Source organism: Protopterus annectens, chromosome 3.part1 (assembly GCF_019279795.1).
Source record: "Protopterus annectens isolate FY-2018-M chromosome 3.part1, PAN1.0, whole genome shotgun sequence".
NCBI lineage: Eukaryota > Metazoa > Chordata > Ceratodontiformes > Protopteridae > Protopterus > Protopterus annectens.
This window is the reverse complement of record NC_056732.1, coordinates 90,333,510-90,352,584: the sequence shown is the minus strand read 5'-3', so window position 1 is coordinate 90,352,584 and position 19,075 is coordinate 90,333,510. Positions and strand designations below refer to the sequence as shown.

Genomic DNA, 19,075 nt, shown 5'->3' with positions numbered 1-19,075 from the left:
TGAGTCAAAATACTATAACTGCATTGTATAAGCATGTGGTGAAATGTAATAATTTTAAAAAGTTCATCTTTGTGTTAGATCAGATGTTTGACCACTTAAGGGGAGGTAATAAGATAGAATGCTTAGAATACTCGGAATATGTATGTATGGCAGATAAAACTGGATGCATCTAGGAATAAGGGGTTAAATAATGCTGTTATTTTTACAAGTTATTTAAAGAAGCTTGAAGATTGGTCACATGGTTAATGTCATGTGATTTAGAGTATATTTAAAAAGCAACTTGTAGTAATAAATTATCTGAAGAAATCTAAGATCCTGTTTGAGGCTTTTAAGTGAGATGAAAGCACTTATTTTTATTTTATTTTTTACATTAAAAGTAATAGTGTGGATATACTCTAATTCCTCAGTACATTTATCCCTTTTGTCAGAGATTTTGCATTACATATACTAACTCTAAGATCATACAGTTCCTAGAGAAAGGAATGTTCCTCTACCGGGAGATTATCGATTTTGCACACTTGTCAACCATCAGTGTCAGTTGGCCATATGGTGTCGACAAAACAGATATCGACTTTGCAATCATTCAGTAACCTATCATACACCTATATGTGTAATGTGTGTGTGTATGTATGTATGTATCTATATATATATATATATATATATATATATATATATATATACACACACACACACACACACACACACGTATGTCTGTATATATATATATATATATATGTATGTATATATATATATATATATATATATATATATATATAAAAATGCGCATACACACGCATATATATATATATATATATATATATATATATACATACATATATACAGACATAAATTTGTATATATAGATATGTATTTATAGAGAGAGAAATGCAATGGTATTTTATCAGTTATCTCAATATTGTGTCAGCTGTCAATGGGATTATCTGTTTTATGTGATTATGTTTGGGAATCCATTCTGTTTTCTCTTTTTTGTGAATCACTTCACATGTGCTCTGCCTGCAAATAGTCTGTAGTGATCAGTGTACTACCATGATAAACAAGCTAAAAGAAAGGAAAGAATTTGCAATGCAGTGTTTTGATATTAATCAGTCTTAGGATCCACCTTTACCTTCTTTAAACATGGGTTTATTTAAACATTAAAAAATAAAAAGGGGAACAAATATTAACAAAACGTAGTTTGTTATGCACTGCTTATACTTAGCAGCTCATTTTAGCATCAGATAACGTTCGGTCTTTCTGAAAAATGATTACTCAGCAGTTCCAGAGCGCTGAAGCACTGGTTCTTAGTCTGTTCAAGTACTTCAGGTACTCAGTGGTCAGTTACCCAACAAATCCTCTTAGCATAAAATATTAGTAATCCTTCACAAAGACACCCTTCTCTGTACAGCTCCAAGTGGAGAGAATCTCTCAGGCCTTAGGTCGCAATGCACACTCAAGCCTTAGCAGCTTTCTATTTCTGTTGGGAGCCCAGGCATTATCTCTCCTCTTGTCTTTCCCCTCTGTACTTCTGTTCCTCACCTTTTCACAAAAATAAAATGGGACATAGCTTTTTCTGTTCAGGGCACATGTGGAAGCTCCTTCTCACAGTTTTGAAACACCTTAACTCCACATACCCAAAATTGGTCACTAGGTGACATTGTTCCATATGTACTACTGTTTTCTTAAGTGCCAGTAGAGTAATTGTTTGGTTGTTTGTATTTAAAGGTACATTGCAGAAAGTCATTTGAAAGTTTCCCTTAATGTTGTCATTTTCTGAGAAAACTATCATAATAACAAAAAAAAGAGCATATACTGCACCAGCATTACCCTATAATATATATAGAATACATAAAATATATATGTGCGTCAGCTACCTAGATATTTATTTTTGTACAATAGTTATTGTTTATTCTTTAGTACCTGTTATTTCTGTCTTTTGTGTTTGTTTTCTCCTGTAAAAGAGCGGACACTCAAAATTTCGTTCAGGTAGCACTGATGTTACCTAAATGACAATTAAGTTTCTTTGAATCACCAAAATGTAATGAAAACCAAAAATGAACAGGATGAAGCACACCAGGATCCACAACAATGTAAATACATTGTTGTGGATCCTGGTGTGCTTCATCCTGTTTAAGTTTCTTTGAATCTTTGAATCTAAAACAGCAGAAAAGTGTTAACGCATAAAAGTCTATGTGAGGAATCCATGAACATCTGATTAACTGAAAACTGATTCATATGAAACAAGAAAGACACCTTAGTATATTATTGCTATCAGAATTGATATCTGTTTTTAACACAAGGCCAGATTCCATAAGAGATGCTCTTAGTGCAAGTCTGCCCCGATTCCGAAAGACTTGCTCTCAGTGACGTACTTCGATGTAAGGCCTATCTGTAAACCGGCATGCAGAGTGGGCCAGGTTCCTAAACACCTGCCCTTAGCCTGCTGTCAGTGCAGTTGGTCACTTACACTGAGAGCAAGTCTTTTGGAACCAGGCCCACAGTGACACTGAATGAGAAAGAAATGTTTGTTAGACTCTGAATGCACTTGGAAAGGCACAGAAACTTGAGTGATTTTTTAATCTTTTTCAGAGTGGTTAATAACATTTATGTTCAGTGAGCACACTGTGCATAAGAACATAAAATGAATATTAATCTTTTGAACAGCAAAGATGCTCTCCTGTCATCCATTTGTTAAACCGCAATGAATTAAGTGAAAAAAACAAATGAAGCATAGTTATTGATTAACATAGACTTCCCAAATAGGCATGTATGTTTAAAGATTTTTTTGTGCTAGACTTGCAAAAAAGCTGAAAATCTTGAAATGATTGACTTTTGTCAAGAGAATTTTTTCTTATGTTATTAAATATTTTACACTCTTGTACTGTTTCAGATTTAAAGTTCTGGATGTTGCCCATTTGTGCTTGATCATCAAACTCTTTTTTTTTTTTTTTTGTTTTAAAATATTTTGGAGAATTACATTTTCATCTGTTATTGACATATACTTAGCCATGACAACTGTGTTACTGACCAGCTTAACAAGATCTGCTGTGCAGGCTAATCTAGTCGTATTTTTCTGCTGAACAAGGTTAAGGTTAACCGGAATTGTAGCTAACTCCCCCGAGACTTTATAGACTGATTGATCAGTTTTTAGCTGAGAATTCTAGAGTTCTGTGGCCACAGTGAATCTTAAATTATATATGAAGTGTTAAGCCAAGTTCCCATTTACCTGAGAGGGTGGTAGCTCAGGTGGATGTTAAAGATCCTACAGCACCTGTCAAAAAGAGAAGAGGAAGTTCCCAAATGCCCCAGCCACCTCGGGTCTCCCATAAAAATGTTACCAGCCTAGTGGAACTAACTTGGTCAACAAAGGCTAAATAAGTAAATATTCTGAAGTGGGCCTCTAAATCTAGTTTTAGGTTACAGTTGCTTAAGATTATGCTACAGTGTTTAGCTTTGAGGTCCACAAGTATAATGTATATCAAGCATTCAAGTTTATTGTTTGAACTGAGCAGCTTTTCAGAAAGTTTTGCCGTGTGTTTAGCCAAGGAATTATTTGTGGAGTGAAAAGAATAAAATTATTCATATTGTCTTGTAAAACTTACATGAAAATCTAAATTTTATTAAAATTGCCTATTATTATCTTTGTCCGAAGAGGACTGTCACTTAAAAGGTAAAAAACGTAGTTTTTTGACATGAAGTAAATGGCAACATCATTACAGTTACAAACATTCTTATTCGTTAATTATAATATTTGGACATTTTGAAGTAGAAAGGAGTTATGGATCAATACTATATCTGCAAAGCATCCAGTCTTTTTAACAAATTCACTAAAGAATTCCCATATGTATGTATATATATATATATATATATATATATATACATATATGTATATGTATATATATATATATATATATATATACATATATATATATATATATATATATATACACACACACACACACACACACACACACATTTTTGTTGTTGTTTTTATGGGATTCATGTATTTGATCAACAGTTTATATTGTCAAATGTCAAATAGAAAAAAAAAAAAGCCGGTACAGCTGATTGCACATTTCTGTTTTCTTTCTGTGCAAGATTGTGGAACATCAAGAACTGAGGAATTTGCCCTTTTCCCCACCGTAAAGCAGAGGAGTAGGGTTGCAGGTGGGCTTCTCTCCCTGCAAAAAAAAAAAAAAAAAAGTTTTTTGGCTCTGTTGAGCTTCGATCAGATAATGCTCAATGTTTTGTCATTCTGTGTCACTCTCTCTGTATGTGTATGTATATACATATACATATATATATATATATATATATATATATATATATATAGTAGAGAGCGTGTGTGTGTGTGTGTGTGCATTGCATATCTGTATACTTATGCATATGTGTGTGTGTGTGTGTGTATATATGTATATAAATATATGTGTGTGTGTATTTTTGAACAATATATGTATATATAGTGTGAAGTTGTAAATCTGCAGTCTCTATGACTTTAGGTAGTTCTAGGTAATTCTAACATGTTTAATCATTTTTTCATTTGTAAGTCATAGTTTCTATTTTGTTTTTAGATTCAAGACTGGCAGAGTGTTTATCAGTCGACTCATATACCCATTCCTAAATTCCCACCCGTGGATGAGTCTGTAACTTTCATAGGTCGTCTTTGTAGAGAAATACTGAGGATCACAGACCCAAAGTAAGTACACTAAAGTTTATGCAAAGTATAAATTCTGCTCCTTATGTATTAGGAGGACATTCTAGCTACATTGAACATCATAAACTGACTGTTTTTAGAACTGTGAAATGGAAGGATATAAGAAATTGCAGAAAATACTTTCAACAAGATTTGTTAATGTCAGCTAAGACCGGGAAGTGTGTGTGTGGTAGGCAGATATCTTATTATAGAAACGGTCAGATCTGTTAATTATTTGGTCCTAAAACCCTCCATACTTGACATTCTTCTTTAAATGTATACTTAGAGACCCAACATGTGTAGTGCCTTGCGCAAACCAAAATGGCAAGACCCTCCACCTTGGACATCCAGCTCACACATAAAATGAAGTTCAAGAAAACTAGGCCTGAACTGTCAGCTCTCCAGTCTGATTCACAAACAGCTTTTGAAGTGCTGCAAAAGTCTGCAGTATGTAAGACTTTTTCTCAGATGCCATGACCGTGTCAGAGGCCTGCATGGTGTCTGAGTTTTGCACGTCCAACTAGACTTCAAATACTTGTACATTTGAGAAAGGGGGGACCGATGATCATCATTTCAGAGTTGTTAGGGAAGAGGTGCCTGATGCCTTGATCAAGGTCCACCACGGTGGCTGATGTCACCCCAAAGAAAAAGAAACCAATAACCATTCATGTATTTCCTGCTTAGACATTTCAAGAAAAGGAATGGATTGAATTCCAACAGGGCCAATTCAAGGCCATTTTGTCTCTGAAACCTTAATTTCTTTAAAGCACAAGTACTGGGCACAAGGCAGATGAAATCAATCTAAACTGAGCACCAGCCTATCACAGGATGCACACATGCTCACAGTCACACATCATGTACATAACCATGCAATCTGGGGAAATGCTATTTCAGCTATGGTACGTCAGTTAAACTTTTCACAGCATAACAAACCATCCAAAACAACTAACAAGTCTACCTGAAGTAAAAACAAAGAATGCATTTGTAGTAGGTATGTGTTGATGTAATCTGCAAGTTGCTATTTACAGTCAGTTTCATAATGTGTGTGTGTGTGTGTGTGTGTGTGTGTGTGTGTGTGTGTGTGTGTGTGCGTGCGTGTGTGCATGCGCAGGTTCCAGTCAGTATATCAAATGCATAGCAAGTTAAATGCTTTCAGCTGTATCACACTCCATTTACAGAAATAGTAATTGAAAGTGTGTGATTTGTAGTTGTGCAAGACTGAAGAACAGTGGGGGTTGGGAATATGCCCTCTGGTAGAGTAGCCTCTTATGAATTCATGTGTCCCTAGGCACATGTACAGATGCTGATGGCTATAACCTACACCACTTCCTTTTCTATGTGGTGAATGTTGAAATGTTCTTTGTATTTCACTGTTGCAGTCATCAGTTGTGGATTGTCCCTGCTGGGTAGCCCTCAGCCGGCCTGAATACCAGAGTAAAGGATTTCCCTCCTGCGTCGGCTGTCCAGAGACTGCAGCTGACGTCAGGTCGTCAGGGCTATAAAGGGTGGCAGCCAACGCCATTACACCACTCTTTCTTGCCATGGAGCCCTTTTTGCGAGTGCATCGGTCGGCCATTGCCAGAGTGAGGGAAACCGTCTAAAGCCAAGTACCCCATTGGGGAACCATTTCTTGCTTTTAACTGATGTCAGAGAAAGTCAGTAATTGTTTTAGTTGTGGCAAGCAGATCCCACATTGAGACTTTCATTCTCTCTGCATCACTTGTTCAGGCCCTGACCACAACATCCCCGATTGTCGGTTCTGTGCCCTGTTTAATGCTGGAATCATAAGAAAAAGAGTTGAAATTGTAGCTAGGCATTTTACTGAGTCTTTTTCTCACTGCAAAATCGCGTCTGTCTGTCAGCCGACTTACTGACTTACCTAAAAAAAGAAAGACAAGGATAAAGATAGGCCTCAAAAAATTAGGCCCTCTGATGACTCAGGTCAAAAGTCTGGTATTTTTCAACTTCGTGCTTCAGCTGAATCCAGGCACCTTTGCAGACCCTGACGCCAGCTGAGGAAATATAGCAGGCCTCTACCGAGACCAGTTCGGAGTCCAGTATGCCAACAGATCCATCTCCGTCTGATGGTATGTCGACTCTTTCTCATGTGGTCTGGTCTGGAGCTGCTTTGCCAGCACAGTCTTCCACTGAGACTCCTCCGACCAAAGTCAGGCTTAGACCGATGACGCCACTGGTTAAACTAACCTTGTATAAGACTACTGACCCAGCCAGGTCCAAGCCTAAGACTACCCCCAAAAAGGTCCCTCTCCAGGGACCCAGCCACTGACCTGTGACCAGCCAGCCTGCCCCTCAGTTGCAGCAACTGCTCAGAATGGAAGAAGACTTGATGGCTCTTATTAGGAGAAGCTAGCCCTACCCTCCCACCACAGCCAGAAAAAAAGGGACACCTCCCCTGAGGCCCTCTCTGACCAGGAATCAGAAGAATTTGTTCTTGAGGAGTCAGACATGGAGCACCAGCCCTTTGCAGCATTTGAAGACTCTGATGCTGTTGACCCCATTCCGTCTGCCTTCCCCCTGATGACCTTTCTTTTGGGGAAACCTTAAACTCCCTCAGAGAACATTTTCGATGGGAGGCTCAAGATTACCCTCAGTCTAAGAAGAGACTAAGAGAGTTCCATGACCTGCCTCAGCATAAGCCTCTGGCCATTCCTCCTATCCTGGATGTAGAAGAGGATATTTTTCTAGAATCTGCCTTTCCACCAGACTCTCTCACCCCAGCACCTAGAAAACCAGACATATTACAGGGTGCAAGACACCCACACATATCTCTTTAAAAACCCTTCTGCAGGCCCAGAAGTCATTACTCAAAGCCCTAAGGGAGCTAGAGCAAGCTCATCTAAAATCCCATTCCAACTGACAAAGAAAGCAGAGCCTTAGACAGAATGGGAAAAAAGGTATACTCCTCAGCCACTTTAGCTGTAAGAGCCCTGAATTGTCAATTCCATATGCTGAAATTCCAGCAGAATATCCTCGAGCTAATAAAACAGAACTTATCTTCCATTCCTGACAATAGTACTACCAGGGAATTAACTGACCTCATACAGTCCAGCTCTCAGGTAGCCAAACACTCCTTGCATTGTGGTTTTGAAGTCTTAGAAGTTTCTATCAGGGCTGCAGTTACAGGCTCGGTGATCAGAAGATATGCCTGGTTAAGGGAGCAACCTTTGCATGACCAGGTAAAATGCAAACTGATAGACGCCCCTTTGGACCTGAAGCGGATGAGGTCATTAAGAAAATGGAGGACAAAGCCAAGTCTGTGCAAACTGTCAAGGACTTCTTATAAGTGCAGCCTCCCAGGTTCAGCAGAAACTTCCCCACTAAACACGGGTCCTTTCCTCCACAGACTAAACCAGTCCAGAGGAGGGACACAGAGACAGAACCCCTAGACACCAGCCTCATAGCCAACAAAGACCCAGGCAGTGGTCCATTGCTGCTCCTAGGCAAAGGAGTTCTAAGCCCACTCCATTTTCCAAGGACTCTCAATGACTCTCTCCCCTCCCCTCTGCCACTCATGTCGCCAGACAGACTAGGTGGAAGACTTTCCCTCTTGCTAAAAAACTGGCAGGCCATCACCTCAGATCTATGGGTCCTGAAAATGATTACCAATGGGTACAGATTCTATTTCAAAGAAAAGCCAAAAAGGTCAGGTAGCCCAGACATCCATGTAAACCAGAGGGCAGAAGCTGTTTGTCAGATCAGAAAGCTTTATGCCCAGGGTGATGTAAAACCTGTGCCAAAGGAACAGGTTGGAAAAGGATTTTATTCAAGACTGTTCCTGGTTCCCAGAAAAGAGGGCGCCTAGTGTCATATCCTGGACCTTTCTACCCTGAATCTGTCCCTCTTGGTTCCAAAAATTCAAGATGCTGACTCTGCAAAAACTACTACCTATGCTGCTACCACAAGCTTGGCTAGTGACCCTAGATATGAAGGATGTCTACCTGCATATCCCTGTCAGACAGTCCTGCAGGAGTTACCTAAGATTCAGAGCAGGGTCCCAACACTTTCAATTCTCTGCTCTGCCCTTTGGCCTATCCACTGCTCCCAGAGTCTTTACCAAATGTCTGTCTCCAGTCATTGCATTTTGCAGATGTAAGGGCATACACATTTAGCCCTATCTTGATGATTGCCTTATCCAAGTAGAAGCTGTCGAAAGACTTCTGCAGGACCTGTCCTTTGTGCAGACCCTACTAACCTCACTGGGATTTACCATCAATCTGGAGAAGTCCCATCTACAGCCCACATGAAGGTTAACCTTTCTGGGCACCCTTCTGGACACTTCAGCAGAAATGGCCTTCCTTCCCCCAGAGAAGTAGGCCTTCCTACAGGCTTACTTCACCCAGCTGGCACACAAAACCCACCTCACTTTCAGAAAAATCCTGCAAGCCCTGGGATACATGGCCTCCTGCATCCTGCTGGTACCCCTTGCCAGACTGCACATGAGAAAATTGCAGTGATACCTACGAAACCTGTGGTGCCAACACTCTCAGTCACTGGAATACCAGCTCCCCTTGATTCTTTGTTTAAGGAAGGAGCTCCTATGGTGGGCCAAGGCTTGCAGTCTGAACAAGGGCCTACCCTTTGTCCTTCACCCACACAACTAAACCATAACCACAAATGCCTCAGACGTAGCCTGGGGAGCCTACAAAGGAACTCTGCAAACTAAGGATTTTTGGGAACAGGAGGTTCAGGGTCTCCATATCAACCTGAAAGAAATGCTAGCTGTACACAGAGCAGTCCTTACCATCCAAGAACACCTGGCATTAGGAGTACTCTTAATCAAGACAGGAATGCTTACGACACGGAGTCACCAATAAGTGCTCGCTCACCAACGGGAATCAAACAGACGAGTGCAGCAGTCACCAGCCACTTCTCGATTAAAACATTTATTGTAAAATGAGACGGAAAATAAAATCTGGTAAAACACCAAAATCCAATGAACTGTTGTTAAGCGCTTTCACCTAAGTAATGGGCTTCAAAGCCCATTACTTGGGTGAATGCGCTTAACAACAGTTCATTGGATTTTGGTGTTTTACCAGATTTTATTTTCTATCTCGTTTTACAATAAATGTTTTAATCGAGAAGTAGTTGGTGACTGCTGCACTCGTCTGTTTGGTTCCCGTTGGTGAGCGAGCACTTATTGGTGAGTCCGTGTCTTAAGCATTTCTTAATCAAGACAAACAGCGCTACTGTCATGTGGTACTTCAACAAGCAGGGGGCACGCATTCTTACGTCCTGTGTCGCTTTGCTATGAAAATCTGTCATTCAGCCTCAAATCTATTACTGCATCTGATAGCACCATACCTTTCAGGGAAACAAAACACCCTGGCAGATCAATTAAGCAGACACCTCCTGGACTCCTACAAGTGGCAGTTGCACAGGGAAACCTTCCTAAAAATCAGTCACATCTGCGGGAAACCAGACATAGACCTTTTTGCAAGCTACCAGAACCGCCAACTGACCAAATTCTAGTCAAGAGAGTTTCATCCAGCAGCTTGGAGAGTGGATGCCCTCTCCTTCCACTGGGGAAGCCTGTTTGTGTATGCTTTCCCCCCACTGCCTCTTATACCCAGGGTGCTTCTCAAGATCAGAGTGGAAGGACTAAGGGCTATCCTCATCACCCCAGACTGGCCGAGGCAGCACTGGTACCCCATGCTTGTCAGTCTGCGCATACACCCTCCCATCTTCCTACACCCCACAGCAAACCTTCTCTCACTACAGAGAGAGAAGTTACTGCACCCAGGCCTTGCCACAATCAAGTTAACCGCATGGCTAATTCCACAAAGGCGGATGACACTTCAGCCCTCAGCAAACAAATATTACACATTATTAAGGAGGCCCGAAGACCCAGCACCAGAAAATCATATTTTGCAAAATGGAAAAGCTTCACCTGCTAGTGCAACAGTAAGGGCGCATACAGTACCCATGCCTCTTTACCACTGGTTCTGGTCTTACCTGACAGAGCTCCTAGAAAAGAGACTGTCTTACTCCTCTGTCAAGACTCATGCCTCAGCTATCTTTGCTTATGTCCAAGCGGAGCAACCAATGATCTGATGTTGTTAATCTTCATTCATTCCTTACTGATGGGTTTGGAACCGATCCTCGTTTCTGACCTGGTCACTGTGCCAAGCTCGCGTCAGCCAAAAAACTCTCATGGTAAGATTACCCATAGTGCCTCTCTCCCCATTACCTCAGATCTCCTTAATCACATACTTGGCAGGATGTGTCAAGCCTTTCACTCTCAGCTAAGTAGTTTTCTTTATTGATAAAACTTATTTCTTGTTGTTGAACCTTTATCGTTTCTTGATAAATACCTTCTCACTATCTTTTATTTGGTAAAGTGCCTCGTTTTTCCTCCCCTTTACTGTTTTTTCTGGTATTCTTCCCTACCATCGTTGGTAGCTCCTGCCCTTACTCTCTGTGGTATTCTCTGGGATACCATTGTTGGTACCCTTTTCTTTTTTTCTTCTTCTCTCTCTCTCTCTCTATATATATATATATATATATATATATATATATATATATATATATATATATATATATATATATATATATATATATATATATGTATATATATATATACATGCATATACATATATATATATATATATATATATATATATATATATATATATATATATATATACACACACACAAAAATTTGTTATATTGTTATAATCCTGAAGTAGGTTTGTTGTTGATATTGTGGTATTTACAAGTCTAGTGGCCTTGACTTTTTGTGGTTGTGGTGGACAAAAAAGGCACTACTGGGTTTAAAGCTTGCGACCAGTGTGCCCGTAAAATGTCTAACTTGGACACACGTGCTTCTTGTGTATACTGCTTAAATGTACCTCATTTAACTGTTCAACCACCATGTAATATTTGTGCGGGCTTTAGTTCCTGTACACTGAATGAGAGACGCAATAAACTTATTCTAAAAGGACTACTCAAATCTCCTTTTTCAGAGTGTTGTCCCCTCCTAGAATAAAACACCAGAAGAGGAGCCATTCAGTTTCCTCTTCTCCTAAAGATTTGGAATTTAAGTCTTTAGAGCCTAGACCTAAATTGCCTAAATTGTCTTAAGTTCCTTCGGCACCAGGGCTCAAAATCCCTTCCTTGGTGCTGACTGTAGAACCGACTTTGATTATGACTACCAAATTACCTTCAGTTCCATCGGCTCCAGGACTTGACTCCTCTACTTTGAATCTGATTACTGAACCAAAGTCTGATAAGACTGTATCAGTACCATCTACCTTGGCTCCAATTACCACGTTACTGACAATGACTACACCTGTTCAATCTCTGCCTTCAACCCAAACAATAGAGTCTCCAATTCCGGTCACATCCCGCGTCCCTACTGTATTTTCTATAGGTCCATCGACCTCTCTGTCGAAGGGAGAGCTCATACCTTGGACCAGAAACTCCCCGTCAATGGATCCATTCTCGGGAATACAATATAGTTCTTTCTTGAAATGTCCAGACACCCTATCAGGGATATCCACCAGATCCTCCAGGAACCTATCGGAACTAGACGTTGTCAGACTTCTGGATCAGTTCTTGACAGCTAGGGGGTTGTCTTCATTTAGTAAACCCTCTAGCCCATTTGGAACAGAGGAGTTCTCTCCACAGACTCCATTTTATATTCCTCCTTCGACCTCTCTGGGTCCGAAGCCCTCAGCTCCGATACCTTTCCCGGTTCCAGCTGTCACGGTTCTAACAGCATCCTCGTCTGTGGCACTGATGATCACCCTATGAACGTCGACTCCCTTGTATCCAAGCCATCTTTGGGGTCGTGACTGGCCCGTCAGCACTGAGGGTCCTAGCCCGGCGCCGATTTTTTTCTACTGCACCATGTGCTACAGCCCTGATGACTGTGGCAGCGCCGAGTCCCCTCAAGGTTCCTCTCCTGGCGGCTGGTCTGTCAGAGCAGGATGTGACACCGGTTCCGAGGTTGTCCCTCTCGGTTCCAGGCACCCATCCCTCTTCAGGCAGGCCTGCTTTCTAGGCAAAGGAAAGGGCCCCGACCTCTGCAGGCACTCAGCTGGCTCCACAGGCATCGGAAAACACACACAATCTGCCACTCCAGGACACCGGGTATGGGGGCCACAAGATACCCTTGAACAGGGCATCCCCTCTCCTAAGTCCTCTTCGGAAGCCCCCACTGAGGAGATTCTGAGGAAGAGAATGTGCAATAGGAAGCACGTAGACTCCCCTGAAGAGTCTCTCATGGAAGACATGACTATGATGAAGGGGAAGGGTCCCCAAAATCTCCTTCTGAAGATGTCTCCTTTGGAGACATCCTTGAAATTTTGAAACATTGAGGGGATTGGAAGTCCACAAACCCATCCTCCAAGGAGTCCGTGTTCTTGCAGGCCTTCCGTGCCTGGCCCTCTACCACCTGGTTGACCCCGCCTGTCAACGAACTCATCCAGCTCGTTGTGCAGCGCGCCTGGAAAAAGCCCAACTCCATTGAGCCTATCCCCCAGAGACTGGATAAATTCTTATGTTCCCCCGAAGATGGTCCTCATTGGTCTAAAGGATTGTCTGTAGATGCTATGGTGGTGGCAGCAGCGGCAACAAAGAAAGAGCTCGCTGAGGGGAGCCACTCTGTTCATCCCCGAACAAGGAGCCCCGGGCATTGGGACAGACTAGGGAAGCGGACGTTTGCCTCTTCGATCTTTGTCATTAGGTCGTTGAATTATCTGGCACATTTCACTAGGCTGCAGAGGGATCTCATCACGAACCTCTGTAGAACATTAGCAGGGACTGTATCTGACGAGGTCCGGAATAAGGTGACCTTGTAGCTCGCAACCCTAGAGTCCATCTTTAACTCATCCAGGAGGTTAGTCTCCTATGCAACCAAAGGGGTGGCTAGATCGGTGGGTGCAGGCGTTGTCATGAGACATCATGCCTGGATGCACCTCTGCAACTTCACGGATCCCTTTCAAAGCTTCCTTCCTCGATACTCCAGTCAAACCTTCCTCCCTTTTCAAATCCAATGTGAAAGACACGCTGACCAGGTGTGAGCAGGATAGTAAGACCCTGTCTTCCATAGGTGTCCATTTTTCCAATACCCAATGATACTTCTGTAGGAATCAGAGGATTGGGAAAATATGTCATGAGAAGTCCCAGGGCCCTTTCCATGACATGTGTGACAAATATACCCCACGTGGCAGAGGGGGTAACTCTTCTGGAAGGTGCCCCTTTCGGGGCGGGGGGGTCTGCACATTCAGGGATCCAGAAATTCTTTCTCTGGCCAGCCCTACTAGCGCTCCTGAAAAGTGACCCAATTGCTTTCCTCTGGAAGCAGTCGGGGGACGTTTCTCACTGCACCAACACGCCTGGCAAAATATTATCTCAGACTCCTGAGTGCAGTAAATTATTACCAGAGGTTTTCACATCCTCTTCAATCTTCACCCCAAAACCTATTCCCGACGTTCCACCTGGTCATAGGGAATCCCCAGTTCAAGAGGTTCCAAAGCGGCTGCTGCAAAAAAATAGTCATCCAAATAGTCCCCCCCAGACCAGATAGGATCCAGGTTCTACTCAAGGTTCTTTTTAGTGCCAAAAACAACAGCAGGCTGGAGACCCATTTTGGACCTCAGTATCTTAAACAAGTTTGTCAAGCAGACAAAGTTCCAGATGGTCACGGTTCAGTCTCTTCTTCCTTTCCTGGAAAAAGACTATTGGATGTGCTCTGTAGATCTTTGGGATGTGTATTACCACATAAAGATGCATAAGCGATCCAGAAGATTCCTCCACTTCTGACTGGGAGCCAATCACTACCAGTTTCGTGTACACTACCAGTTTCGCGTACTGTCCTTTGGCTTCTCTACAGCCCTCAGAGTGTTGACCAAATGCAAAGCAGTGGTAGCAGTTCACATGAGACTGCAGGGATTCCAGGTATTTCCATACTTAGACGATTGACTCCTCACTGGACGATTGACTCCTCACCAGGGTTGCCACCTTTTAACCAGGGCAAAGTGGGACATGGGGGTGTGGTCAACATGACACTGGCCACACCCCCACCACGACATCACCAGAGTTGTTAAAGGAGATGCAGTATTAGTTATGGATGCAACATTGTGACATTACAGCATACTGAAAACTCAAACCATTTAAATGAAGTGAACTATTACTGCACACACACTAATCGGTTGTAACAATAAACTTTAAAGGAATTAAAAACACACTACTCATTAAACAGACACTTGTTTATTTAAAAAGTAAAATTCATAAACCATCCATTGCTATTCAGAAAGAAAACTTAAAAAATCTACATACCACATACAAGCCAAGTATAAAATTAAGACTGTCAATTAAAGCTAAAGCAAAGAACACAACTACATACCCTAGTACAAATTAATGCTAAACAAAGAAAAACACAAAATTACGTACAATAAATCACTTTTTTTTAAAAGTGTATTTTGAATTTGATTTTATGGCTTGAAGAAGGGCCCGATTTGAAATAATATTGAGTAAAAGTCACAACATTTCATCCGGTAATTTACACTCATCATGAGTTCAGCTTTTAACAAGTCCACACTACATTGGTTTCGCACATCTGTCCATTTACCTTTCACCAGTGAAAAAACTCTTTCTGCAAATGCGTTTGAGGGTGGTATAGATAAAACCCTAGCAATTACGGATAGAGTGTAGTCAGTTCAGGCCCTTCTTTGAAAAGCTTCAGCCACTTCTCTCCTGGGGTCAAGCTTGTGTTACATAACTGTTCGAGAGGGCCTAATTGCCAAGTAGTCCCTAAAAGATAATCTTCATCTACATCCTGCAGACTCAGGGCAGTGGTCACATTCAGCAAGTCACTGAAGGCAAAGGGCTCATTTAAAGATAATTTAGATAGTGTAAACAAGTAGTTGCTTTCAGTATAATCAAACCACTGCTCCAGGTATTTCACTGCTGTCTCCAAGAAAACAATAAAGTCTCTTTTCAGTTTGTTAGCAGAAGTGCTGTCTAATGTGCTCATAAGTGCCCTAAGTTTCCCTCCAAAGAAAGCACCTTCAGCTCTTGCCTGCAGTTTTGCTTGAGAGAGACCATTACACAATAAGTTTCCATGGCAGTAAGTGCTGATTTTTCTAATGTACTTATGTGTTCATTAAAATCGACAAGAACAGCACAGAGAAAATGCAGATAGTACTGGGGCAGTGTAGGCAATTCATTCTCACCATGCTCGTTACCTGAAAAGTACGACCATATCTGCCGGGGGTCTCCTCTTCTCCCTGAGAGAGGAAATAGGACTGGAGCACTGGGAGATTTTTCACTACTCTTTCAATGGCTGGGAGTAGTGACAGCCACCTTGTTGGCACATGTCTTAACAGACTCTCAAATTCCATGCCACAAAACTCAAAGAAGTCTTTCAAGTCTCTGGTCCTTGTGGCAGAACCAGAAAAGTGGCTGAAAAGTCTCATTACAAATGCTTCCACATCGTATGGTAGTTTTGCTGCAGCTTTTTTGGCTGCATTGTGAATAATATGGGCAAGACAGTTAGCTTTCTGGAGTGATGGGCACTTTTCTTTTAATCTGGTATACACACCAGATTTCTTCCCATAGTTCACACTGGCATTATCAGCCCCATAAGCTGAAATATGGTTCCAGGGCAAGGAATGCCTTTCCATAATGTTGGAAATTTGCTGTGAAATAGCCTGTGCAGATTCGTCAGGGTCTTCATAGAAGTCCAAAAGGCCATTCACCACCCCTTCTTCTTTAGAAAAATACCTCACAACAAGGGAAATAATTTTATGTTCCCCTTGTTGGAAGCATCTGATGAAATTGCAAATGAAGTACCTGGTTTTGAAGGTCATGCAGGAGGCATTCCAATGAGTGTGGCCCCAAAACATTTTCAACTATGGCTTCAGCCTTGGTTCTGCCACAAGATAGTTTCTTTGCAGTGTCTGAGTCACTGTACAACTGGCTGGCCAACTTTACTGCACAGTCCAAGCTGTTATATGAAATATTGTGCTTAACAGCATGGAAAACCTCAGAGGCTTCTGCTGCAATGATTCTAAGTTCTGGTCCCTCAAGGTTTGCATTCCTTGCCCACTTTGTCATCAGGTGAGTGGATTTAGCTTGAAGAATGGCAGTCTTATGTTGTTCAGTTGCCTCATGTCGTGCGACATCATTTCTTCCACCGTGGGTCACTAGAAATTCTCTCTTGCAGTACCTGCAGAATGCTTTGACATCAGTGCATCTCGATCCAGTCAAATTCTGTTTTCCAAACGTCCTGCCACTTGCACATTCTCTTTCTGCTGGTTGACTGTGATGAAGCTGCTGCTCTCTTCATGCTTGAATCTGTACTTACCTGATATGCAACATATTGACCAACACTGTTAGTAGGGTTCAGTAACATATTGCTGCACAGCACAAATGAACTGGCTTAATTGGCACAAAAACTGGCTCGAAAAACATTGGCATGCGAAAGAACTGGCTCGAAAAACATTGGCATGCGAAAGAACTGGCTCGAAAAACATTGGCATGCGAAAGAACTGGCTCGAAAAACATTGGCATGCGAAAGAACTGGCTCGAAAAACATTGGCACACGAACTGTCTTGAAAAACATTGGCACATGAAAGAGCTGGCTTGAAAAACATTGGCATGTGAAAGAACTGGCTCGAAAAACATTGGCATGTGAAAGAACTGGCTCAAAAAACATTGGCATGTGAAAGAACTGGCTCAAAAAACATTGGCATGCGAAAGAACTGGCTCGAAAAACATTGGCATGTGAAAGAACTGGCTCGAAAAACATTGGCATGCGAAAGAACTGGCTCGAAAAACATTGGCATGCGAAAGAACTGGCTCGAAAAACATTGGCATGCGAAAGAACTGGCTCGAAAAACATTGGCATGCGAAAGAACTGGCTCAAAAAACATTGGCACACGAACTGTCTTGAAAAACATTGGTACATGAAAGAGCTGGCTTGAAAAACATTGGCATGTGAAAGAACTGGCTCGAAAAACATTGGCATGTGAAAGAACTGGCTCAAAAAACATTGGCATGTGAAAGAACTGGCTCAAAAAACATTGGCATGCGAAAGAACTGGCTCGAAAAACATTGGCACACGAACTGTCTTGAAAAACATTGGCATGTGAAAGAACTGGCTCGAAAAACATTGGCATGTGAAGAACTGGCTCGAAAAACATTGGCATGTGAAAAAACTGGCTCGAAAAACATTGGTATGCGAAAGAACTGGCTCGAAAAACATTGGCACACGAACTGTCTTGAAAAACATTGGCATGTGAAAGAACTGGCTCAAAAAACATTGGCATGTGAAAGAACTGGCTCGAAAAACATTGGCATGTGAAAAAACTGGCTCGAAAAACATTGGCATGCGAAAGAACTGGCTCGAAAAACATTGGCACACGAACTGTCTTGAAAAACATTGGCACATGAAAGAGCTGGCTCGAAAAACATTGGCATGTGAAACTGGCTCGAAAAACATTGGCATGCGAAATAGAGGAATGGAGCAAAAAAGAGTTTACAAACAGTTTAAGGTCAAATAGTAAATGAGGTAATGTAGGGGGCATTTTGGCCATTGAAGACTAACATTAACACAGCTTGTAGAAAATGAAATGCATTATTTTTACCACTGAACATGCCCACCACACCCCACAAGACAAAAAAGTTAACCATATTCACTGAACCAAAAAACAGTAAAATGAATGACAATGCACAGTGGATACCATAGACCTAATTTAGCTTTTGACCACAGCAGTTAAGAAATGTATGGCACTAATTTACACAGCGCAATGATCTATTAATAAACATGCCCAACAGCAGCACTGGTCATAATCTGATTATAATGAAAACAGTAAATAAGTATGTTGAAGACATCACTAAAACACAAAATAAAAACTTTGCTACTTAGACGCAAACTACCCTGTAACATGGTTTAGCACAATCTGAAATACATTGCATTAACTTCAGAGCATCCATCCACAAAAATAAAAATAAATGGGAAAAAGTCCAAACATTTTAACTTTTAAAAATACTTCTTGCAAGAGAAGTAACAAACTACAATGTACAGCAGACTCCATGGGCTCCTTTTACCTCAAAACATAGCAATTAATCCAGCACAGCAATGCAATAAACAGGCCCAAGTAAAAGTAACACACCCATATTCACATTACAAGCAAAACAGTACATTTTAACCTTATTAAAAATGCATAATAAATTAAATGCACACATTTACAAGTATAAATGAAAACAATCTTGAAACAGCTTTGGCAAATTGGCAACGTGTACCTACTAGAATAATAAATGAATTACATTAACTGTTAACATTCCCCTTCAAAAGGTAGACTTGTACCACAGACATGGACTTGCAGGAACAGGAAAAGTTACCTAAACAGTATATCG

General features: G+C 41.3%; 1 protein-coding gene across 1 annotated transcript in view; it reads left to right on the top strand.

Moving 5' to 3' along the window:
• Positions 1-19,075, top strand: part of WASHC5 (WASH complex subunit 5) — a 1,015,994-nt gene that overhangs the window by 682,785 nt on the left and 314,134 nt on the right. Inside the window, exon 19 of the mRNA XM_044066602.1 lies at positions 4,569-4,693. Within this exon, the coding sequence (XP_043922537.1) occupies positions 4,569-4,693 (125 nt within the window). The remainder of the gene's footprint in view (positions 1-4,568; positions 4,694-19,075) is intronic.